The 24558-nt window shown below is 51.1% G+C and overlaps 1 protein-coding gene across 4 annotated transcripts; it reads left to right on the top strand.

Moving 5' to 3' along the window:
* The first annotated feature begins 324 nt into the window (after nt 1–324).
* Nucleotides 325–24508, top strand: CFAP70 (cilia and flagella associated protein 70). 4 transcript variants are annotated; one of them, XM_062611906.1, is made up of 28 exons: nt 325–392; nt 1213–1324; nt 3372–3558; nt 3885–3980; nt 4349–4428; nt 5368–5544; nt 5923–6105; nt 6528–6619; nt 7672–7771; nt 8687–8821; nt 10353–10505; nt 10736–10816; nt 11285–11376; nt 12818–12878; nt 14231–14422; nt 15298–15429; nt 16045–16170; nt 16713–16846; nt 16923–17038; nt 17182–17307; nt 18748–18855; nt 19556–19644; nt 20274–20426; nt 20959–21120; nt 21799–21888; nt 23235–23336; nt 23531–23633; nt 24344–24508. In XM_062611906.1, exons 2-28 carry the CDS (start codon nt 1217–1219, stop codon nt 24439–24441), a joined length of 3276 nt encoding a protein of 1091 aa, XP_062467890.1. In that variant the 5' UTR covers nt 325–392; nt 1213–1216; the 3' UTR covers nt 24442–24508. The 4 variants fall into 4 exon arrangements, with proteins under 4 accessions (XP_062467890.1, XP_062467889.1, XP_062467892.1 ...); XM_062611905.1 differs by having other exon boundaries at nt 326–430; XM_062611907.1 differs by lacking the exon at nt 325–392 and having other exon boundaries at nt 696–1324; nt 23586–23633.
* Nucleotides 24509–24558: the final 50 nt, after the last annotated feature.

The raw sequence follows: 24558 nt of genomic DNA on the forward strand, positions 1-24558 counted from the left end.
TCACACATAAGTTCACACGGTCCCTGCCCGCGGCGGGGGAATAGGACTGGATGAGTTTAAGGTCCCTTCAACCAAACCGAACCACTCTGTGACTCCGTTACCCCGCAGCACCTCCGCAGCCTGCCCACCTCCACCACGGCGGCGGCAACGGCTTCACGGCCGAGCCCCATAAACATGTGGTGCAGTGCTGAGATCTCGCGAGACTTCACGGGAGCAGTGGCGTCGCCGTGGTTACCGGTGGACGCGGGGCCCTCCCGTTGAGGCAGGTACGCCGTGGCTCGCGCCCCGCCGCTGCCAGGTGTCGCGCCCCGGGCCGGTGCGGGGAGGGGAGGTGCGGCAGGGGCCGCGATCCCAGCCGTGAGCGCCCTGACGCTGTTGGTGGCGGCAGGACGGTGCGCTGAGGCGGTTGGCAGCGCCGGGGTGGAGGCTGGTACCTCTCATCTATCTGGGGTGGCTGGAACGGGGGGGCGCGAGGCTGTGGGGTGCTGTGGAGTGCTGGGGTCACAGGAGTGCCCTCGGCCCAGCCGTGTCTCCAGAGGGGTGGAAGCGCTGCAGACAGGCCCATGGGCGGGATGGAGCCAGGGCCTGGGGCTGCGGGAGCCCCGTGGGGCCAGTCAGGAGCTGAGGCCTTTGTCCCCACAGGCTCCACTGTCAGTCAAACGAGAATCACAGAATCCCAGACAGGTTTGGGTTGAAAGGACCTTAAAGCTCATCCAGTTCCAACCCCCTGCCACGGGCAGGGACACCTTCCACCAGACCAGGTTGCTCCAAGCCCCGTCCAGCCTGGCCTTGAACACTGCCAGGGATGGGGCAGCCACAGCTTCTCTGGGGACCCTGTGCCAGCGCCTCAGCACCCTCACAGGGAAGAGCTGCTGCCTAAGAGCTCATCTCAATCTCCCCTCTGGCAGGTTAAAGCTGCACTAGGGTGAGCTTGGCTGAAAGCAGCAGTCACACCAAGCCCTCCCCATATGCAGGAGGAGCTGGGAGCTGCAGCTGGGTTCCTTTTACTTGAGCGGCATAATTTTGGCATTACATGTCCTCCCTATGCTCCTCGTGAGAGCTTCCTCACTGACAAAGCCCCGTGCTTTCAGTGGCTTTTTGACAGCCAAGCCTAGAATAATGCCAACAACCATGGCTGCTGAGCCCTGCACATGCTTCTGGGAGAGGAATTGAGCAGTTTCATATTTCTTTTCCCCATTCTTTTTCCTGCAGAGCTATGGAGGTCTCGAAGGGGCTGTCTTCCAGAAAAGAGTCCACTGTATCTGTTCCCAGTGAGTCACAACCAACACCAGTACAGATCACAGTGCTGAAGGCGCAGGACCTGGTAAAGCTCTTCTGAAAATTGTTTAATAAACAAAGCTGGAGTGCTGTGGTGTGCTGTGATCCTGTTTGAGAAGAGCTGCGAGGTGACAAGACTACTGGAAGGATTGGTGGGAATATCATGGATTCAGCTATGCCACACTGTGGCTTCCTCCTCCCCATTGAGGGCTTGTTTGCACAGAGTAAAGGCTTGTGATTCATGTAGGCTGGGGAATGCACCTCCTCAGCAATGCTCCAGAGATGGGTTGAAATCTCTCTCTCCGCCTTCTCCGCCTATGTCTGTGTAAATGGCAGCTTTTTAAAGCAAAACAGAGTGAAAAATGTGTATCAGTGAGACAAATACCTCTCCAAAGATCTCACTTTGGATGTAAATTTGGCTTTTCATCCCAGGTACAGCAGTTTATACCATGTTGAAACCAAGAGAGTGGCTCCAGTTTTTAAAAAACAGTGGCTCCAGGGCAGTTAGAGGGAAGACTGTGAGGTGGTTCTGATCAAACTATGACTCCTGCAATTTCCATGTGCAGCATGATGCACCCTGCTGGCCTTAAAGTCTTCTAGAGGAACTAGCATTTAGGAGGGAATGCAGAGGAGAAGCTCAGCTAGAAAATGCAAATCCCCGCTTCTGCTCTAGCAGCAGGCAAAACCAGCAAACCAAAAGCAACTCCCTGGGTTGTGTTTTTGAGGTTTTTATACTGTAGTTTTTGAGCACCTCTCACACTGACAGACTCAGCAAACTGCATCTTAGGTGAGAAGTATAAGGTATGAGGAGGAAAAACAATACTAAAAAAGATAGACCCATGGATTAATTGAACCTGGAATGTTGCTTTGTGGTTTCTTATTGCTCCATCTTGAGAAACGTCTCTGGCAAAAGGAGGGAAGGTTACAAAAGTGCGATAGTAAGAACAACAATATGAGGGGAAAAAAAAATCCAGCTGTAAGAAGAGTGTAATCTGCTTAATTGGAGGTAATGGAGAGAAATATGAGAGAGGAGCCCAGGATAATTAATGGGACAGGGAAAGGTTAATTGGATTTTTGTGCTTAGCCATTCATAGAATGTATGCTCAAGGAGAGTGAGAAGGACTGAGAATTAAAACCAAGTGAATGAAATCTCCTTTTGTGCAAGAGCCAATACGAACTCATTACCTCACCACCAACAACGGAGGGTGGAGATCAGGCATCCCTGTGGCTCAGGACTAAAAAGTTGGGTTTGGGTACAACAGCCTCATGTTCAGGGTGGTGGCTGCTGCTCCCTGCATGGAGAAATAAGCCATGTTCCTCCTTGAAACTGAAACCTCCTCATCTCTACTTAAAGCAAGTGGTATGAAGGTGGTGTAGCAACATATGGCAGAGCTCCCCAGAGAGCTTGCTGGAGCCCTTCTGTCATTTCAGGCTGTTGGCAGCCATGTGATAGACACAAATGATCTCTCAGCTCAGCCGTGTGACTGAGGAGACTACAAAAGTCTTGAGCTTCCTGGAAGCACAAAAATATCAGAATCAGCCAGAAACAGAGACTGGTTTGCGTTGGAAGGTGCCTTAAAGCTCATCCAGTCCCAACCCCCTCATCCATTAGAACAGGTGGCTCCAAGTCCCGTCTAACCTGGTCTTGAACACTGCCAGGGATGGGGCAGCCACAGCTTCTCTGCGTAACCTGTGCCAGCGCCTCAGCACCCTCACAGGGAAGAATCTGTTCCTCATATCTAACCTAAATCTCCCTTGTTTAAGTTTGAGCCCATTACCCCTTCAGTGGGGTATTTTAGGATTTGCTTCAGCTGTGTCTTTCACTGCCTCTCTTGCAGTGAAACCTGGACCTCTCTGCTGCCACAGATTTTGATAACCCCTGGGGTCTCACAGCATGGTGGAGCAGGAAAGTTCCCTCCTAAAAGACAGGGAAGGCTAAGCTCTGCTCCTGTTCCCCATCCCTGTAGGGAACAGCGAAAGACCCCACTGGCGAGCCCTGTCCTGGGCACCGAAGTGCGCTGCCTGGCAGAGGCAACTTTGATCTTAGAGCTGTTGCCTCAGAGCCAGCTGCTTAATGTGCCTTTTCTTGACAGAAAACTCTCAAAAGCGATGTGTTAGTCACTTCAGTGTGCGTGGAGTACAACGGAGTGGTCCTGGGAGAGTCCTCCAGGACTAATGTCCTGCCAAATGGGACAGCAGACTACAATTTCACAACCAGCTTTGAGAGCAGCCCCAATGGGCCCAACTCCCTGGATGACATTGCACAAACCCCCGTGCTCTGTAAGTACCTGAATGTCCCTGGTTGGAGGTGGGAGTCACCAGCTGCCCTGCCCTGCTCTGCTCTGCCTGCCTGCTGTGACTCTGCAGGAGTCACACATTAAGAATAGCACTGCAGTGGTGGCAGGGTCTCAGAGCTTCTGTCCCAATCTCTGCCAGCTGGAAGGGTCTCCTTTCATGTTGGCCTGTGCTCCTTGGCTTCACTATTCTTGTCAGCCTTGGGAGATGGAGTAGAAGCATATGCCAGAGCTGCCCTTTGCAGCCCCTGAACTGCTGGTCTGAAGCTGTCTGAGAAACTCTGCCACTTCCTCTCTTTTTCATCCCTCTAGTGACAGTGATAGAAATGTTGCAAAAGGACAAGAAACAAAAGGACAGGACTGCACCTCTTGGCCAAGCTGTGGTGGACCTTTTACCTCTGCTGCAAGGTACAACACTGACTTCCACAGCCTCTGTAACCATTTCTTAATCCCTGGCAAAGGAATCGAATCATAGAATGGTTAGGGTTGGAAAGCACCTTAAGACCAGTTCTAACCCCCTGCCATGGGCACGGACACCTCACACTAGACCATGTCACCCAAGGCTCTGTCCAGCCTGGCCAAGGATGGGGCTGCCAAGGATGGGGCATTTACCACTTCTTTGGTCAGTCTGTTCCAGAGCCTCACCACCCTAAGCACTTCCTTCCTTTTGACAAAATGTTCTTTGTAGCATTGGGGAAGATGGGGTGACATCAGTAGGCCGTAATTTCCCTACAGAGGGTCTCACTCTGTGCTCTCTCATTCCTGTTTCTTTCCAGGACAGTGTTCATTTCACGTCACAGCTCCTTTACATGCAGTGCCTACCTCTCCATCAGAGAGCCTTCACCCAGAGGCCAAGGTATGTGGAATCTGGAACTGTTTCTTTGCTCCTTCAGCTCTCTGCTGCTTTTTAATGGAAAGACGAGCATGACTCAGCTCACCACGGATGTTACAAACTGTGTGTTACCAGCTTGGAGGCCTTTCCTTCTCCTCTTGACGTCTGTCTCTTGTTGCCTATGACAGGTGAATTGTGCTAGGAAATGTTAATGTGTGCAGCCACCAAATCACTCTGTAAAAAAACATTCAGGATGGAAAGCCCAGTGCTGAAAACCCAGAAAGAGAACAGGATTAGCTGCCTGGCTTGATTAGTCTTCCTCTCTGTGGGTAAAATATCTCAGAGTCTGTTATTGTACCGGCTCTGACTGCCTTCCCCGCAAGGTCCTTTTTCATTCAGGTGGTTGAAAAGTACCTGGTGAATAAAGCATGAGACTCAGAAAAACCACCAGCAAATTGGAGGGGAGGGGATTGCACTAACTTCTCTGTATCTAAGAGGTGTTACACAGTATGTATGAGAGGGGCTCTCATTAGGGAGGAGAGATAATAAATGCTGAGCAGCTGAGTTTCGCTGCACACCATCTATTGGATTGGGACAGATAATTAAGACTGAGATAGGGCAGAGTCAAATTGTGGCCCTGGCTCAGCATGCTCTGAATCACTGGGCGAAAAGTGATGTTCTTTTGCTGTGGCTCACTTTATGAGATCCCTGCACTCTTTCTCCCTGGCTCATTTTATGAGACCTGTGGAGCATGTGCCCTGCCTCGAGCAGGCTTCAATTTAACCAGACAAATCACCACAATTCAGACAAACCCATCGTGAAAGCTGGTCTGTTCTCTTTCATATTTGAGGTGAGGAAGAAGGCATTATACATTCTGGCCTTGGGTTTTTGCTGGCTTCTCCCTCAAGAGCAGGAGTGTTATAATTGTCAAGTTACTGGTTCTACTTTATCCTTGTTTCCTAGGGTGGCCTTGAAGTGACAGTGAGCACCAAAGAGCCTTTGCTTTCTGCCACACAGCTTTCAAACGGTAACTTCCTGAGCATCACACTGGAGGCAGCTTATTCTATCCCTGAAGCATTTGCTGCCACAGGGCCCCTGCAAAACTACATGGCTTGCTTGCAAGTACCAGCAGCTGGGGAGGTGAGGAACAGTCCTGGCACGTTGAAAGGGGTTTTGGCTGCTTCAACACTATGCAGCATGGAACAAGGCCGTGGGGTGTATAGTTCCTATGCTTGTGCAACAGCAGCCTTTGCTGTGGGTGCTTGGGGTCTCCCTGGTGTGATGTGTCTCTTAAACACAAAACAAGGTCTGCTCAGCAAGATTTGGATTGAAATGGCAGGTTCTTTTCCATGTGGCTGTTTGTTTGGCTTTTCTCCATTCTTTGTGTGTGGTGGAGTGGGTTTTCCAAGCCAGGCCCCTCCATTCCTGCTTTGCTTTGTTAGACCCAGCTTAGTGCAGCTGGCACTTGCTCCTGCTTGTGTTGGACATGCAAGTCCATTCATTCTCGTGTTTCTCTAGAAAGAACTCCCCTTGCTCTTCAAGAATGGCATCCTGAAGCTTGCTGGTGAGAAAGAGCCATTACCCCGGCCCAAAAAGTGGCCCCTTGCTAACATCATGGCCCCTGGCGCTCTGAGCATACCGAACTCCTTCATTGTTGGTGGTCCCTATGAGGATGAGGATGGAGAACTCAAAAATGGAGAGGTGAGGAAGGACTGGCAGTGTCATGGCTGGGAGAGAACCAGCCAGTCTCACTGAAAGGACTGAGGAAGGCTTGCATAGACTTGTTACAGGAGGAAGCAGGTAGTCGGTGCTCTGCACAGTGTGCAGACACACAGATGGGTCCCCTAGGACAGCAGAGGAGAGTTCTGAGGGACTATGGGGCAGGTCTGGTGCCCAGAAAGCCACCCAGCCCTCAGCTGCTGGGCTGAAAGTTGTGTTGTTTCCTTGTGAGCCAGGCTCCTAATATGAATGGGCTCTGGTGTCTGCAGGAAGGGCTGCTCGCTTACTCTACTATGGTGATGGTGATTTGGACTCCTCTGTCTGACTTCCATTCTCCCCCAGGGAACATTTTGGGAATGATGTAGATTGCTGTCTTGGCTCTGACCATGTGCTGTTTCTCACAGGACAGGGAATTTAGGACCCAAGCAGAAAGCATGAAGAGAGTTGTGTGGGACATGGAAAGTCGTTGTTACCTGGATCCTGCTGCAGTAGTCACGTAAGGGACCTGAGAGCTTCCCTTCCAGCATGGAGCAGTGGGGATAAACCACCCCAGAATGCACTCAGCTGGGTAACCTAAGGCAGGGAACAGCAACATGCAGGTGCTCTCACACTTCTTACATGATCAAAGTGTGGTTCTGCCTCACTTCCCATGGCTCCTGTAGCTCACTGTTGGCCAGAGGTGTTCACACAAGCAAGGGAACAGGTATATGCCTTTAACTGCTGGAGCAGCTTAGTTCTACAGTGGGAGAAGATGAACTGCCTGTAGCTGCTGTCTCCAGCTCATGTTGCCAGCAACTGGAGGTGGTAACTGCTCCCTCTGCTTGAAGGAAAGGACAGCAGAGTTATGGAGGAGGGTGGCCCACACAGCTCTCCTCTGAGCTGCTAATTAAGTTTTGCTGAATTCCCTGTACATTAAAATCCTTTCACTCCGTGTAGGCACTCTTCATGTGCTTTTTTATTGGATAAATGTTACCTTTAAAGCTCTAGACATGCTCAACATCAAGATGAGCATCCCATTCCTCTTTGAATCTTGCTTCGTTCTTGGCCTCAGCTGCATCGTCGCTGTGAGTTTCACAGCCAAATTAGTCCTCATGTGGAAATATTCCCTTCTATCTGGTTTGCTATTTAATTCTTTTCCCCCTATACTTTCATCAGCCTGCCTGCTGATTTCAGAGTTACCAAACACATTGAATGGGAGCTCAGGGTCTGCCTGCTCTGAGCAATTCAGGATTTATACCAAAGTTCATCATGTTCCTTTGCATTCATTTCATTTCTGAAGTAGCCAGGGGAGAGAAGAAACCCAGCCTGTTAATCTTATGATTGTTTTATAGCTGCTTGTGCCATAAATGCACACAGTGGTGGATGGAGAAGAAAATGTCCCGAGCTTGCCCCAGAACACATATGTTCCAGTGGCCAGAGGGTGTTTCCTGTGTCCCATGCGAGCGGGTGGGAGCAAACCCAAGGGGGGATGTTTTGGGGCAGAAAGGAGGGTGGTGTGGCTCTCCAGCTTTGTTTCTGCCTCTTCTCAGTGCCCTTCTTTGTGTTCAGTCTGCAGAAGCGCATTGCAGAGTGCCAGTACTGGCCCGTGGAGATCTGCAGGGTATCTGCAGCCTTACCCAGCAAAGGGAAAACCAGCAAAGCTGACAAGGTAAAGTGGGAAGGGATGTGTTGTTCTGGCTTGTGGAGCAGCATTGTGCGATTGAGCATTTTCCTTTCAATGCCTTTGTAATACCAAAACCAGCCTTGAACCAGGCAAAGCGAGTCAGAGAGCTACAGGCTTTGTGAAGGGATTAATCAGCCTTACAGAGCTGTTAAATAGACAAAGGATCATATTTTTTCCTTATAGCATACAGAGCTCTGGCTGATGGTCTTTGGCAGCCCAGTGGGAAGGGGTCAGGGAGAGGGAGCTTTCTGGGAATTAAGGTAATTCACTGGAGCTGATGGGGTTGGAACATCTTGAAGAAATTCATGCCTGCTCTCTTGGGTGTAAATAAATTATGCTTTTGCACAAAAACTGGGGTGGGTTAACAAAGAAACAGCCCCTCAGCTAATGGTTCTGTTCATGGCAGCTGGTTATGTGAGGGGTCCTAACCTGTTCCAAGGCAAAGTCATTTAAGTTTGTCTAAACCCCTTTCACCACTCACTGGTGCCAGAATGGAGACCCTTGTCACTTACCCTCACCAGTCTGCTGCTACCCCAGACACTCAGACCTACTTAGCTGCCTGATTCCTACCGGGGATGCACACCTCTGATAGGGTTACTTGGATTTCTAACCACAGAGTTGATAATCTTACAGCTGTATCTCAAAAAGACCACCCTGAGGAATGGCATGAGAAAGAAAAGCTGCCCTGCATGCACTGGGATTGAATTGATATTTTACATATTGAATGACTCCAGTGTATTTGGCCAGGTCGTCTTGGCTGTGTGCCAGCGACAGAGAGCCACTGCCTCATCGGTGCAGCAGTTTGCTCTGTGGGCTCTTCTTAATGGGATCAGTGGCCTTGTTTCCTTACAGAGAATCACAGTCCACTCAGTGTCTCAGTCCCTTGCTCTGTGTTTCCAGGGAGATGAGGAAAAGCAGATTTCCTTCCATGGTGTGGCATATGTCAACATGATGCCTTTGCTCTGCCCTGGTGTGAAGCAGATCAGAGGTGCTTTTCGTGTCTGTGCCTACCAAGACAGCAAAGTGTTTGAGAAGGTGAGAGCAGACCAGACAGCCAGGCTCAGCCCCAGCTCTGAAGTTGGGTTTGCACATAGTGGGGTTGGGAGCAGGCAGCACAGGCAGTGTGGTGTTTGGGAGCAGGCACATGGGCAGTGGGTACTCAGAGGCTGACTCTGAAACTTCATTGCCCTTCTGATCATGGAGAAAAATAATAAGCTTTTAGGTGAAGAATCCTCAAAGGCAGGGGATTTCTGGGCATGCATAGGCAGGTTTGGAGGCTGGGAGAGGCTCTGAATCTCACTCCACTCTTTTCTCTGCCAGCAGCTGAGCAGGAAGAGCTGTAAGAATGCTTCTCTCTCCCCAGTCTGGAACATGGGCAAATGAACTGTGCTGCTGGGCAAAGCAAACAGTGGCTCTAAAAGGATGGTGTTACCCCAGGCAACAGCCAAAAAAAATCTGTCACTGGAGCTCTTTCAGCTATAGCTCATGGAGGTTTATTTGTCTTTGCCTTTCTCCCACCTCTGTTCCTAAGAGTGACAGCTGCATCTCTGTTTTTCCCCCAGCACTCCTAGACCAGACCTGAGCTTGTTTCAGGAGGGCAGATGCACAGGCCTGGTTTTTCTGCCTACATTCCCTGGAGTGCTGCTGTCCAGGCTACAGGAGCTGGGTGAATTACAGCCTTTCTCTCTGCCTCCACTGCTGGCTGTGGCAAAGCAGAGCTTAGCACACAGCTTTTTGCTGGTCTCTGCTTCATCCATGTGAACAATGGCCTTGTGGCTGCATTGTTCTAATTGTCCTGGAGCATTTATCTGTTACAGTGAAGTGACACTCTGTCACTCTCATCTTCTGGTTTTGTGGATGCTTTAGGCTGCTCCTTGGGTCTAGGCGGTCTCGGTGCAGCTGCTCCATCTTCTTTCCGGGAAGCTCTTGCTAGTCCAGTTCACATAACAGTGATGGCTGGGAGGGAGCAGCTTGTCTGTGATCAAGCAGTGTGTAAACAATCTGCCAAACCTGCTCCTTGACATGTGTCAGGGAAGCTGCTCCATGCCAGAAGGTGAGGTAGGAGCTGAGAATCATTGCAAGGCTGGTTGGGGCACCCAAAATGTTACAAAGCAGACCTGAGTAGTGTAGTCACATTCATCCAACAGTCTACACCATCAGGCAGGTCCATAGCTGTGAGGCAGGTCCAGGTTCAGGTGAGGAATTCAGGCCAGCAGATCAGGATCAGGGCAGCCCAGGGCTGGGTTCCAGCCTATCTAACACATAGCTCAAACAAGAATCAAGTGCCTGTGCTCAGTGGAAATGCAGCTCTTGAGAGAAGTCAGAGAGCGCCTACAGAGATGTTCTCAGGAAGCTCGTTTCATAGTCTGACCTGAGGCTTCACAGCTATATGGTATCAGAGCTGGCCCTGAGCATCACAGCTGAACTAGGAGTGGAGGTTGAGCTTGTGTAGCTTCTTAATGCATTTAGGACACTGACAATGTGTTTTGTGATGTGAGAGGTTAAGGCAAAGGGGTGGGGAAGCCCTAGTCTGGTCCTTGAATCTCTGTTCCTTCTGGTTTTGCAGACCAAAAGCCAGCACAGCATTTTCCAGGATCTTAGGGGGCAGCTCAGTGTGACACGGATGGGCTCAGGGACCTTAGGAATCGGTGCTCCTCTTGACCGAGCTGCTCCCAACAAGACTCAGAAGGAAGACAAAGAGAAAAGCACCAACAAGAAGGTAAGGTCTAGAGAGGCACATTGCAACACGGTTGCTCCATTTCCCCATCAGAGGTAGCTGGAGGAACCAGGGACCGATGCTGGGGTGCCTCAGCCAACTGAGAGATTATCTTTGGGAGATAGTGTTATCAGTACCTGCTGCCTGAAATGTCCAACTCACACCCTGGACATGCAAAAGTGTGAGGCTTTTTACATCTCAAACAAGACACATCTTTTCTTCTTCTTCAACAGATGTCCCACATGCCCAAATTCCAGTTGCCAAATGGCACTGGGGAAGCAGAAAATGCCATGCATCTTAACCTTGAAGGACAGGTAATTATGCACCTCCAAAGAGAGGACTTGCCAGACCATCACCATGCTGGTGTCTCACACCTTGCATGCAGTTAAATTCTTCAAGAGTGAGCTGGACAAGGAATGTTTTACGTTAGTGCTGTCCTGGAGTCCTCCCAGTGACGTCCAGCTGGAGGGCAGTCTAGCACTGGGCTAGAAGGTCTCTCTAAATTTAAAAGGGTTCCTTCAAATTTTGGCTTATTCCTCAGAACATTGAGAATGCAGCTTCATTCTGCAAGCAGATTGATTATCTGGGCCTCCTCATTTTCCTAGACTGGCTTCTTGAGCTGAATTTTGCTTCAATCAATCATTCTGAGGTTATAAAACAAGCTGTATCTCTGCAGCTTGAAGGGGATTTGCTGAAGATCTGTAGCTATATGCTCAGTCTTCCATCATACTGTAATGGCTCTAGACAGCATGACACTGAGACAGCAATATTTATCTTTATAGCAATATGTTGAAGCAGGAACATTCCTGGTGATGGAGATAAAGCTGTACAAGGCCTTGGTACCAAGAAGACTGCGAGAGGAGCTCACCAAACAGTGCGTAAAGCCCTGCTGTGATGCTGGGGCTGACAGCTCCTTTCTGCAGGGTAGAAACAGCGCTGCACAGCGAGCTTCCCCTAGGAGTGCTCCATACAGACCATGAGAGGGCCTGAGCCAAAGCCCACTGGAATCAGGGGGAGGATTTGGCCAGACTCCTTAAGTGGTGGTATGTGGTGTGTTGGGAAAACACTTATGTTCATCCCAGCTGGCATCTCCCTCCTATTCCTCTCAAAAAGAGAGATACCAGAGAAGCACAACAGTGCCTGTGTTCCCATCAGGACTTTGTTTCCCACTAGTCCCTGTGTGCTTGCCTCTTGCATGTGCTGCTTCGTCAGGACTGGCCACCAGTGTGGACTCCCCTGAGTAGCACTGCTCTAACTTCCCCATAGCATTCTATCTTTTGCTTTTTACCTTTACAGGATTCCCCCCCCTCCCCAGTCTTCTACCCATTCCTCAGCTCTTCTGTTAGTTTTCAAGTTGAACCACTGCAGAGCTGCTCTCATCTCTGTTGCTTTGATTCAAACCCTATCTGTCTGATTTGAGGCAGTTTCTTCCTCTCCAGTGGTAGCCCTGCTGTGTTTCAGTTTAGAAAAGATCTAGCATGTATCATTTTATTGACTAAAACAGAGAAAATGCAGCAAATGAATGAAGTATGACAAGTGCAGGTGGTATGTCTCTCTCAAACAGAAAGCAGCAGCCATTCCTTGCAAAGAAAGTGTGTGTGCCATCTTCTGTGCTGCCTGCTCTCTCCTAGGAAGAACAGGTTGAAGAAGGTGAACCTCTGTAGAACCTTCTCCTGGCCCTTTTTATACCATTTCTCCCCAACTGGAACTTGCTTGAATTCAGTGTAATTCCTCCACGTTGGCCTGCCATGAAAAAATCTACCCTCCTGAGTCATGGGAAGGGCTCCGAGTCTTGGGGAGCTCCAGCAGATGCCACATATATATGTCCTTGAAGAGGAGATCAGCAGATCTTTTTTTGGGAAGGGCATTTAAATACATGACTTAGTAGAAAAGCATGGCTCTTTCTTGGGCCCCACCCAAAATCCTCTGTCAGCCTCTTGCAATTTGCTTTGCTAGCTGGGCAGGAGCCATCACACCTTTGCTTGGTGGGCTGGATTGTGTCCTAAGGACTGAAGGTGTTTTGGCTATCAGCAAGCAGGACATCTTGATTAAAATCTCAATGAATTAACACTGTTTTGACACCAAGGGTTTTAATAAGTTCTCGGTAAAAGTTCTGGTAATCCCCATGGGGTTTTGATGAGTATTTGAAAGGTCGGTGTAACTCTAGTAGTGGTACAGCCAGGGTTGGGATAGTGCCAAGGGGTCAATGCCTGCCATAACCACACAACGACGTGTTGAGAACTGCTGGAGTGGTGGCCTGGGTCGCAGAGTGAGAACATTCTACAGGCTGATTTCTTCTGTCCTCTCGCTGACAGGGTCAAGCAAATGATTCCTCCTCGCCCTCCGCTGCCTCCCTGGACTTCAGGAGCCCAGAAGGTACATGCAGGAGCCTGTGGCCTTGCCTCTGCCACCTCTTCTTGCCCTCATACCTCTCACACAAAACCTTCATTCTCAATATTAGCTCCACAGCAACATGTATATGAGGTTTGACGAGGAAATACACAGAAAAGAAACTTCTGGATGTGTTATCCTTGCAGTAGTATGCCTTAGGAAAACATTCCTGGGCTGCATCATTCATGTTCGCAGCCCATACGAAGTGGAGAGATGTAGCAAGAGCAGGGAAGGCAGCAGTGGGGGTGTTTGAAAGGAAACAGGATGCTGGAGAAAGAGGCTACCGAAACCTTAGAATCATAAAATCAACCAGGTTGGAAAAGATCATCAAGTCCAACCATTCCCCAGCACTGCCAAGGCCACCACTGAACCATGTCACTGAAGGCCTTGTCTACATGGTTTGTGAACACTTCCAGGGATGACAACTCCACCACTGCCCTGGGCAGCCTGTTCCAGTGCCTGAGCACCCTTTGGGGAAGGAATTGCTCCTAATATCCAGTCTAAACCTCCCCTGGCACAGCTTGAGGCCATTTCCAATTGTCCTACCCCTTGTTTCTTGGAAAAAGGGACTGACTGCCACCTCACTGTGACCTCATTTCAGGAGGCAAACCTTAGATTTACCCCAGGCAGTCCCAGCAGTTTCTTGTCTCAGATTAGCCCATGTGCTTCCTCAGACCCAGACAAACATGAACAGAATCAGCCCTGAGCACTCTCAGGTCACCCAGAATATCTGAGGACCTTTGTGTGTGTGACGCATCCTCAGGAAATGATCTGACAGCGCTGGCTCATCTGTGCGCACAGAGCAGCCATCAAAGGAGAAAGTCCCCAGCTAGCCCCTGGACAATGGTGAATTCAATGCACAGCGAGGAAGGAGCAGCTCTGCAGTGACTGACCCCAGTGCTGCTGCAGAACTGATTTGTGCTGGACTGTCTGGAGTGCTTCCAGTGCTATATTTTGATTGTCACAGCACATGGAAGCTTCTGCCACTGAGAGTATGGAGATTAGACACTGCTGAAGAGGGCTGCCCATGGGTTTAAAAGGCTTCCAGAAAATGTTTTTCTTACAGCCAATTTTACTGCTATAGAAGAGACACCAATGACTGAAATACTGGGTTCTGATGGAAAAGTATAGCAGAAGCAGTATCTAATTATGAAGGAGCTCTTTTGTATTTACACATAGATGTATTCACAGCCCTCTGGCATGGACAGGAAGGGATGAGTGACAGACTAACTGGGACTTGCCTCAGGTGGAGTTCGTGGGAGGTGAAATTAAATCCATTTCAAGGTTGATGGCATGAGTGCCTTGTGAAGGGTGATTGTTTCTTTATTTGTTCGTAGGCTGTGGAAGATTATCACCACCACGTCACGAGCATTGCTGCTGCCATCCTAAATGAATGCCATGAGCTCTTTGGGAAGCAGCTGCCTGACCAGACAACGACAGACCACCAAACCCTGGAGGAACAGAAGCGTCAGCTCAACTTTGAGCTGAACAGCTCTGGCAAATATTTTGCTTTTAAGGAACAGCTAAAGGTAAAGAGTCCATTTGTGCTTTTCACTTCTCTACTTGTTTTCTCCTGGCAGTTTCTCAGTGAGGAACTGCTGCTCCATGACGTGTGGCTCCAGAACCCATCCTGCCAGCTGAGGTTGTTGCAGGGCATGGTGGGGGGGACAGGTTCTCTGTAAGCGGCGAGGAGAAGCAGACAGGCCAACCCAATATGGGTGATAAGCAACTTCTAGTTTATTTGTGACACAGTTCACACATATATAGGAGTGGTATTCAGCCACTCCTTCTTGGCATAACAGTATTGGTTAGCACAGCTTCCTCCACATTCTCCTCCCACACTGGCCACCTGTGGGGGCCACCCCCTGCCTTGCTTGCACAGTCCTCCAGAACTCTATGGTTCTGCTCTTAAAGTCATTCTGCAACAATTCTCCTTCTAATGGAGCAGGCAAAGCTGCTTTGATCACACACCAGAAGAATCATTCCTGTCAATGGTGGGAGACTCCAAAGCTGGTCATATCCATTTGCCCCATGCTAATAGCCTGAGGAAGGCAAAACCTACTCTTACACACTCACAGTCTGCCCTGGCAGAAAAAAGGGGTTCCCCTGTCTCAGCTGGTCAGCCTTGGCCATGCTCCATCTGGGGACCCCTTCTGTGTGCCAAGGGGACGAGCCTTCCCACATGTTGTTCCTAAAGGGGCACCAGTGTGTCAGGGAGAGCCAGGGGTAGGAGGTGCGAAAGGAGCTCACCCGTGCTTGCTTTTATCAGTTCTAGGCTGGAATTCTTCCTCAGAACAAAGCTGGAGCTTCAGGCACAACCAGTGTGTTGTGGCTCTGCATGATTACAGAGTTGGAGGGGGGCACAGGGGGACCAGTCTTGTCCAAGAGTCTCATGTCTCCACAGTATGCTGTAGTGAAGATTGTGAGGGAGAAATACCTGAAGACCATGGCATTTGAGAGCCAGGAGCAGTTCCAGGCGTTCCTCAGTGAGCTCTACGTGTATCTCATGGACCAGATGCACATTGCCCTGAACCAGGTAGGGAGAAAGCTGGGATATGACTTCACTGTGGATCCAGGGCTAGACACTGTGAAAAGATCTAGTGAAAGACAGGGGACTTTTGCCTTCAAGACAGACACAGGCTCATGCTTTCCTTAGTTGCAGTTACCACATGTGGGCCTCAAGCCACATTCAGAGGCAGGGGAGGTTGAGATGAGCTCTTAGGCAGAAGTTTTTCCCTGTGAGGGTGCTGAGGCGCTGGCACAGAGTGCCCAGAGAAGCTGTGGCTGCCCCATCCCTGGTGGTGTTCAAGGCCAGGGTGGACGGGGCTTGGAGCAACCTGGTCTAGTGAAAGGTGTCCCTGCCTGTGGCAGGGGGTTGGAACTGGATGAGCTTTAAGGTCTCTTCCAACCCAACCAGTCTGGGATTCTATCATGATTCTATGAGTTGCAAGTAGTGGATATTTGCTGTCTCTGTGTGGCAGATGTACCTGGGAATGACAGAATGTGTCCCACCACAGGACAGGACATCTTGCCATTCAGCCCCAGCCATATCAGGCTGTACTCGGTGCAGTGCCAGACTGGGGACTGCTGCTGTGCTGGGATGAACCATTCTCACCCTCTCCAGGGTAACACTCTGTCTTGCTCCTTCCAGCTGCTGTTTGAGGAAGCTGCTCCTTCTGCCCCTCCATCCCAAGTGACCCAGAAGCAGCTCTGGCTCTTTGCTCATGAGGCTCAAGTTATCAAGGACTATAAACTGGCATCTCTCTACCACCAGCAGGTAAAGGAGCCCCTGTTCTTTCCTGATCATCTCCCACGTGTCTGGGCTGGCAGCCAGTGTGGGGCCTGTGCTGCTGACAGGCCTGACTTGTGCAGGGAAAAAGGAGGAGAATGTGACCAGGATACTCAGTCTGAACGTGTGTGAGGGATTTTCTAGGGAGATGCTGCTCTCTGGAGGATGTGAGACAGGGCCTGGCCAGGTCACTGAGGGTGTCAGCCTCGAGACCAGGGCAAATGGGGTGAGCTGCTCCAAAAGGCATGCAGTGTCAGTACTGGGGACACTGGGCCCTCAACAGGAAGCTAGGAGGATGTCAACTGAAGTTGGAGGATGTGTGTTAGGTGAAGGAAGTTTAGAGGAAGCCCAGCACAATCCCAGTTAAGGGAAATCCTAGCATGTGATGTAGATGAGGGCTTGGTTGTTGCTAAACTGGGCTGGGGTAGCCAGAAGAAAGCTGTGGTCACTCCAATATTGTTTCCAGTCGGTTGTGTGCTCTGAGCACAACTGCAGCACTCCTCACTCCAGCAATAGTTTTTTTTGTCTAGAGGGTAGCTAAGGACCAGTACAACATCGAGTGCTGGCTGGACTATGGGGCATTCTGCCTCCTGCTCGAGGAAACAACCAAAGCCCATGAGTGCTTCCAGCAGGCTCTTTCTCTGGATCGCAATCACATCCGGAGGTGCTGTGTGCTCCTGGTGGGTGGCTGGGTGGGTGAGGGTGTCCTGCAAGGCTAACCTGCCTGTCCCTGTTCCCAGTTTGCTGCTGTGTGGGATTACAGCTGCCATGCTGCAGCACGATGAAGAGGCAGAGGTTTTATTTGAGGATGCCTGCTGCTTGGAGCCATCCAGCGTGGTGGCCTGGACACTTTCAGGTACAAAACCAAGCAGCCTGTGTGCTCAAGGCATTCCTCTAAAGCCAAGTATTGCTGCTGCTCCCTTCTCTAATCTAAGGGCTAAGGGAAGGATTTTGCTAAGGCTGGATGTCTGCTTGCAGTTCTCTTTCTGTCTCACATAGGTTTGTTTTACGAGCTGCAGGATAATAATATTCAGGCAGAAATGGCCTTCCGTGAGGCTAAAAAGCTCTTGCAAGCACAGCTTGCCAAGGAGAGGAGCATCCCTGAGGCTGCTGAGGGAGAAGGAGGTAAAAAAAAGCCCATTTCTGCTGGGTGTATGAGGTCTCACAGCCCAGGCCCAGAAGACCACTTGCCAGGTAATGCTGGGTGAAACCACGAGGTGCCCCAGCAGTGGGGGCTCAGAGCAGTGAGGTAGATGGTGAACAGTAGAAGGGGATGAGACACTTCTAAGTATTTCTAAGAGAAGAAATAGATTTATAGAATGGTTTGGGCTGGAAGGGATCTTCAAAGCTCATCTAGTCTAACCCCCCTGCAGTGAGCAGGGACATCTTCAACTACATCAGGTTGCCCATAACCACATCCAGCCTGGCCTTGGATGTCTCCAGAGATGGGGCATCCACCACCTTTCTGGGCAACTTGTGCCACTGTTTTCCCACCCTTGTTGTAAAGAGTTTCTTTCCCATATCCAGCCTGAATCTCCCTCTTTTAGTTTAAAACCATTGCCATGATACAAAGGCTAAGGGAAGATGTGGTCTGTGAGCTACAGTAGACCACAACTTCACCAGTGAGAAATAACAGCACAAGTGTGCTGCTTCAAATGTTGAAGCTTCTTGAAAGCAGCACAGCCCATGCCTTGTCTTACCCAGAACCTACTAAAGAGACCAGTCTTTGAACTTATTTTCCTGCCCCAGACCAGTGCCACTGATAAACTGAAGTGTGCAAAGCAGCCAGAGTGCCTGGAGGAGTGTAGCTCTGGAGGCTTTGGGAGGGCAGAGATGCCCAGATGCCCCTGTGCCAGTTGTACATGACACTCACCCAGGTTTAGCTTTAACCAAAGCTGTTGCTGTGACTTCCCAATGCAGCTTGGAAATTACTGCCTCATCAATGCAATGGACAAACCAGCTGCTGGGTAGTGATCCTGAACATTAGGCTTCCTCTGGAACCCCGCTGAGTCCAGCCTAACTTTGAGCCAAGACTTGCTGTCCCAAGGCCCAGATATGTGGGCAGGCTGCAGGAAATGTTTATTTTTACTGTTATTACCACTCCATGCCCAGTGCCTCATGTCATTTGCCTTTTTTTTTTTCCCCTTCTCATTATGAGGAAAGAGATATTCATAGAATCCCAGACTGGTTTTGGTCGGAAGGGACCGTAAAGCTCATCCAGTTCCAGCCCCCTGCCATGGGCAGGGACACCTTCCACTAGACCAGGTTACTTCAGGCCCCATCCAACCTGGCCTTGGACACTGCCAGGGATGGGGCAGCCACAGCTTCTCTGGGCACTCTGTGCTAGGGCCAACCTGTTCCAATTCCATATTGCCTTATTTATACCTGTTTCTATCTTCACATGGTAATGTTGTACTCAAAACACTAGACCCTCCTACAAAGAAACTTCTTCCCAGTTCTGAATATCTTGTAGATCTTTTATATTTTCTGCAGAATCATAGAATGCTCCAAACTGGGCAGTTTATGGCAAACTGCATCTAATAGCTGTTGGGGGTTTCATTCCAGAGAAGGTTCCAGATGGGTCTGCTGACAAACTGACAAAGGTGGCGGAGCCTGCCCTGGCCTGTGGGGCACCCAAGGAAGAGGCGACAGCACCAGAGGCAGCCCCAAAAGGTATGGAGATGAAGGAGAGTACCTTGGGAGCACTGAGCTGTGGCCCTCCTGATGCCAAGTCAAGATATCATGGCTTGTTCTCTCTCCCTAGCTGGGAATCTCCAGACAAAGTAGGTTCATTCTGATTTTCAGAGCAGCACATCTCAGGAGGGACAGCCAGTGGGTGAGCACAGCTCTCTCCCTACATGTCAGTGCACCCAGTGGCCTTTATTGGCTACTTGGATGTCTCCCTCCTTAGATGCCAGCTCTTAAACTGTCCCTGTGGATCTCCCCTGGTCATGTGTTGTGGGATTTGCCTCCTCTACAACTCCACTTTCCCAGGAGTGGCAAAGAAATGGCAGCACTGGGTGCTTTGGGTCCCATTGGGTTGGTCTGAGGGGGCAGGGTCCTCATAGTAGTTAACTCTGAGAAGCCTCACTCATAAATTCCTACCTTTTCTTCTTCTGAACTTGGACTGGAAAGTTACTGGGTCTAGAGCATCATTTCTTTTCACATCTCTCACAAAACTTAAACCCTTCAGACAGAAACACTGAGTTAATCCCTGCTTCAGCCCTTCCTGCCACCTCCTGGGTTTCACACTCTGTTGCTGGGATTCCTCTGTCCCTGCCAGGGTCTCAGGCCCTGCTCTGGCTTCTGAAATACAACCCCCACCCCCACCCCCTCCCCCCCCCGGAACTGACAGGGACACGTCTTCTTGCAGCACCGTCCCCTGCTTCAGGACTTGGACAACCTCCCTGCACGATCTTCAAGAAGACAGTAGAATTCCTGATGAAAGCCAATGCTGTCCAGGTCAGCTCAATGCGGAATGGAGGAGTAGGAAGGGAGGTTTGGTCTTCTTCCAAAGAGCTGGTGGCAAGCTCCAGCAAACCCCCTTCTTGGGCATGGAGAACAAGCTGTGGCTACTCCTAATGCTGAGGGAAAGAGGGAGCAAACCGACCCAGAAATGCAAACCCATTCAGCCCAAAATGCTGGTGGTGGACGTGGTCCCCTCAGGTAGGTTCTTGGGGTGCTCAGCTCAGCACTGCTTGCTGCTGAGGGAGCAGCCAAGTCAGAAGTGGTGAGATGCGTTAGTGTGATGCTTCCAAGACTCCTTCCTTGTTTCAGACACTTGTGTATGTCAGAGTAAGTTTTGTGTCACCTGTGGAGTGTCCCTCTCCCACACAGCCGGCTCTGTGGGATCTCTCTGACTGCCATGTGATGCTGCCTGCCTTAATTTTACATGGCAGAAAGAGTTGCTTAAAGCAAACCAGAACTAGAAGTAATGGAGTTAAATATTTAAAGAAAGGATAAAGAAAGAAATCTGTGTGTTTTGTGTTCATGGAAGTCAAATAAGTGCGAGTCAGCCCTCCAGCCATGTCCTGCTGGGGTGCCCATGGTTTGCCTGCTCTCTTAACATGATGGGTGTCCTTCTTTCACAGTTTGTTCACAAGGCCCTTGCCCACGAGCTGCTGAGCCTCCAGGGAGGTCCCTCCAGTGGGTACTATTTGGCGCTGGCCCAGACTTACTTGCTGAAAGAAGAACTCTCCAAATGTGAAGAATGTCTCTGTGAGGCTGTTAGGATTGACTGCATGGTAACCCAGTGTGTGATCACTTCCCTCCTGTCCTCTCCCACACAGACAGGCAGCATTTCTGAGTGGGGATGCCTCTCCCTGTAGCATCTGCCTTTCTTTTCCCTTTGAATGTGTACAGCCTCTTTCTATCTGTGTGTCAGGCTCTGTTTCATGAGGAACAAGGTTGCTATTCAACAGTGGGAAAGTGGCTTTGGGGAGTGACATTGAATGGAAGGCAGGTTGAATGGAAGGCAGGTTGAATGGAAGGCAGGGGGAAGCTTACAATCCTGAATGCAGTTTGCACATTCACCATCCCTGGGGAGCCTGGCATGACCAGGACACTGTGCAGGGAACGTCTGGAGGGGGCTCCCATTGCTGGTGTCATGCAGGCAGCTGCTGATTTGGTTTTAACTCTGTACATAGAAATCTGCCCTGCTATAATTAAACACTGCTCAGCTCTTCCTTTCTGCTGCTGACAGGGTCCCTGCCCCTCTCCCAGTCTCCCTCCCTCTCTTCTCCCAGCCACATCTCACTCCTGGCTTTGTGTGCACAGAATCCAAATGTCTGGGCTCAGAAAGGGCACCTCTGCTACCTGAAGAAAGACTTTGGTGAGGCAAAGGAGTGCTATGAGCGAACCATGGGGTTTATGGAGGATGCTGAGGATATGCACTTCGTCTACCTGCGCCTGGGTTCCATCTACCTGGAGGAGAAATTGGTGAGGAGCCAGCAGGAGTGGCAAAAGGGAATCTGTCACAAAGCAGAAGATACCAGACCATGGGTATGAAACACCATGAGCTGTTGCCATAGCCAACATACCACAAGCCAGCAAATCCTTCTGGAGTGCTGTGTTCCTTTGTGCCAGCTCTACATCCCAGTTGCAACATCTCTGGGTGCTGCTGAGCCATTTCTCATCATCCCAGACACCAATTGACTGTACCAGTACCTGCCAGCACAGAGTCACTACAGCAGGGGCAGCAGGCAGGCTCCACGCCCCCCAGTGGGAACAGTGGGGGTCTAAACCCCATCAGAGATGGGAATTAGGTGTTTGGCAATTCATAGAAACCCAGACTGGTTTGGGTTGGAAGGGACTTTAAAGCTCATCCACTTCCAACCCCCTGCCACGGGCAGGGACACCTTCCACTAGACCAGGTTGCTCCAAGCCCCATCCAACCTGGCCTTGAACACTGCCAGGGATGGGGCAGCCACAGCTTCTCTGGGCAACCTGTGCTCCAGAGACCCTCAGCACCCTCACAGTAAAGAACTTCTGCCTTTCTGCCTTACATGTAACCTGAACTTCCCCTGCTTAAGTTTGAACCCATTCTTGAGAAAGAGGGTGCTGTCTGCAGCGATGTGTTTGCTGCAGAGTAACGTGCTCGTGTACCTTCTGTGGCAGTACGGCCGGGCGAAGAAGATCTACCTGCTTGCCTGCGACAACTCCGCATCCTGCCTCACCTGGCTGGGGGTGGGAATCGCCTGCTACAGGGTAAGTGCCTACAGGTGACCTTCCTTTAACTGGGATGTGGCCTGGGCTGCTTTTCCCCTTGCCCAAACTAAAGCTCAGCTCCCTGTGAAATGAACGCTCCTGAGGGCCATCGTGTGCTGTGTGCTGCGCTGTGTGGTCCTGCCTGGCACGATGGGCTGCTGGTACAGGAGATGTTGGAGCAGTCACCCCCACAACTGCTTTAGGAGCAACTTCCCCTCATCCCACTGCCAAGAGCCTTCCCCAGGGTGTCCAAACAACATGTAACCCAGCCAGGCCTGAGTTCTGCTCCAAGCACTTGTCCATGACCTGCACATCATCACAAAGGAACTAGGCAGAATGTCGGGAATCTCAGTGCTTTCCCTGCCTGGAGGAATCCAGCATCTGTGACAGGCTGCCGAGGACACCCAGCCCCTGGCAGGGGGTTCACCTCACCAACCAGGGGTTCACCTCATGAGGCTTCTCCATTGGGATGTGGCTGAGGGAAGAAACAGGGAGAGGACTTGAAATTCTGTTTCCTCCTTGGCCAAACATGCACCCCCTGGGAGCCAGAGAGGTGAGTGGTGGCCTGGGAGCTGGCTGCAGCCTGCTGGGCACTGCCTCCTGTGTCTCCCTGAGCCACCCTGCAGCAGGAAGAGGGATCATAGAATCCCAGACTGGTTTGGGCTGAAGGGACCTTAAAGCTCATCCAGTTCCAACCCCCTGCCATGGGCAGGGACACCTTCCACTAGACCAGGCTGCTCCAAGCCCCGTCCAACCTGGCCTTGAACACTGCCAGGGATGGGGCAGCCACAGCTTCTCTGGGCAACCTGTGCCAGTGGCTCAGCACCCTCACAGGGAAGAATTTCTGCCTAAGAGCTCATTTCAGTCTCCCCTCTGTCAGGTTAAAGCCATTCCCCCTTGTCCTGTCCCTACAGGCCCTTGCCCAAAGCCCCTCTCCAGGTTTCTTGTAGCCCCTTTAGGCACTGGAGCTGCTCTAAGGTCTCCCCTTAAGGAGCCTTTTCCAAGCTGAACAAGACCATTTCTCTCAGCCTGTGTTCACTGCTCAGTTCCCCAAGGCTGAGGCGTTCATACTGGTTTCCTTATGCCTGGGTCTGATGTGTAAATAGAGGGTGCTCCCACGGGGGGTCGGGAGTCAGCAGTGAGAGGCTTACGTTTCTGACCGGAATGCTGGATGCTGTCTCCAGGGGTAACTGGTTGTTTCTGCCTTAAATCCTTTCCCCACATCCCTGTTAGTGAAACCCTGCCAGATGCTTTTGTTGCACTGAGACCTTCAGCTGTTAGAGCGATTCTAAAGACCTTTCTCCCTCGGTTTGCCTCCTATCCATGACTGTCCTCTCTCTCTCAAGCTGAAGGAGATGGTGGAAGCAGAAGATGCCCTCTCTGAAGCCAATGCCCTCAATAACACCAACGCTGAAGTGTGGGCATATCTCTCCCTCATCTGCCTGCACGTGAGTGCCCAGCCCACCACCCCCATGGTCTATTGCAACGGCTCATGAGCCTGAACAACATGGTGTAGATGGTGGCGGTAAAGTCTGGGGGCTGTACTGGGAGAGGGTGAAACGTTCTGATGAGCATAGCAGCGCCCTCCATCACTGGCTGCACTCACTCCCCCAGGGCACATCCTTTGTGTGATTTCCCTGAGGGCCCACACCATTCCCATGGGATGATGTCCTCACTGCTCTGTGTCCTTTCCCCAGGGAGGACGACATATGGAGGCAGAGCAGTGCTACAAGTACGTCCTCAAGGTCAGTGTCTGCGCCGCTGTGGGGTGGGCAGAGCAGGGCAGTGTGTGACCAGGCACTGGCCAGAGTGTGCCCCACTATGAGTCATGGAATGGGTTTGGGTTGGAAAGGACCTTAAAGCTCATCCACTTCCAATCCCCTGCCATGGGGGACAAGGAAGAACTTCCTTATATCCAACCTCAATCTCTTGTATTTAATTTTAAATGCATTACCCCTTGTCCTATCACTATACAGTCCCTAGTGAAGAGTCCCTCTCCAGCCTACTTATAGCCCCCCATCAGCTATTGGAAGGCTGCTATGAGGTCTCCATGCAGCTTATCTTCTCCAGGCTGAACAGCCCCAACTTTCTCAGCCTGTCTTCATACGGGAAGTGATCCAGCCCCTGATCATCCTCATGTCCTCCTCTGGACTTGCTCCAGCAGCTCCGTGTCCTCCTTACGTTGAGAACACCAGAACTGCAGGCAGAGCTGCACCTGGGGTCTCATGACAGCAGAGCAGAGGGGCAGGGTCACCACCTTTGACCTGCTGGTCAAAGCGTTTGCCCTTTGACTTGCGAGCTGAGTTCGATGGTTCAGCACGGAAGGGCTGAGGCAGGAAGCCATGGGAGGGTTAAAGCTGCCCTGCCTGTAGCCCCTGTCCACGGCGGCTCTGTCCGGGGGTCGGGGGCGTGCGCGTGTGCCTCTGCCCCGCCTGACCCGCCCCTTTCCCCGCAGCTGGGCCTGACGAACGACGCGCTACTGCGGGAGCTCCGCGCCGCCCAGCTCCGGTTCGGCTTCGGCAACCCGGAGCTCTGAGCTCCGGCTCCGCATAAACCCCCCTGTCCCGACCGCTGCTGTCCGCCTCCATCGCGACCGCGCCGGGACCGGCCGCTGGGGGGCGTGCCACGCACGTCCCGAGGGGCGTGGCTTGATGTGGGTCACGTGACGGG

Source organism: Pezoporus occidentalis, unplaced genomic scaffold (assembly GCF_034315485.1).
Source record: "Pezoporus occidentalis ecotype Australia unplaced genomic scaffold, CSIRO_AGI_Poc_V1 ctg158, whole genome shotgun sequence".
NCBI lineage: Eukaryota > Metazoa > Chordata > Aves > Psittaciformes > Psittacidae > Pezoporus > Pezoporus occidentalis.

What these genes read in the sequence shown, in the direction of transcription:
- CFAP70 (XM_062611906.1), top strand. Translation starts at nt 1,217, where the DNA reads ATGGAGGTCTCGAAGGGGCTGTCTTCCAGAAAAGAGTCCACTGTATCT. An exon ending in AGAAAAGCACCAACAAGAAG is followed by an intron (nt 10,506 to 10,735) that starts GTAAGGTCTAGA and finishes CTTCTTCAACAG; the next exon opens with ATGTCCCACATGCCCAAATT. An exon ending in ACCAGAGGCAGCCCCAAAAG is followed by an intron (nt 18,856 to 19,555) that starts GTATGGAGATGA and finishes GTCTTCTTGCAG; the next exon opens with CACCGTCCCCTGCTTCAGGA.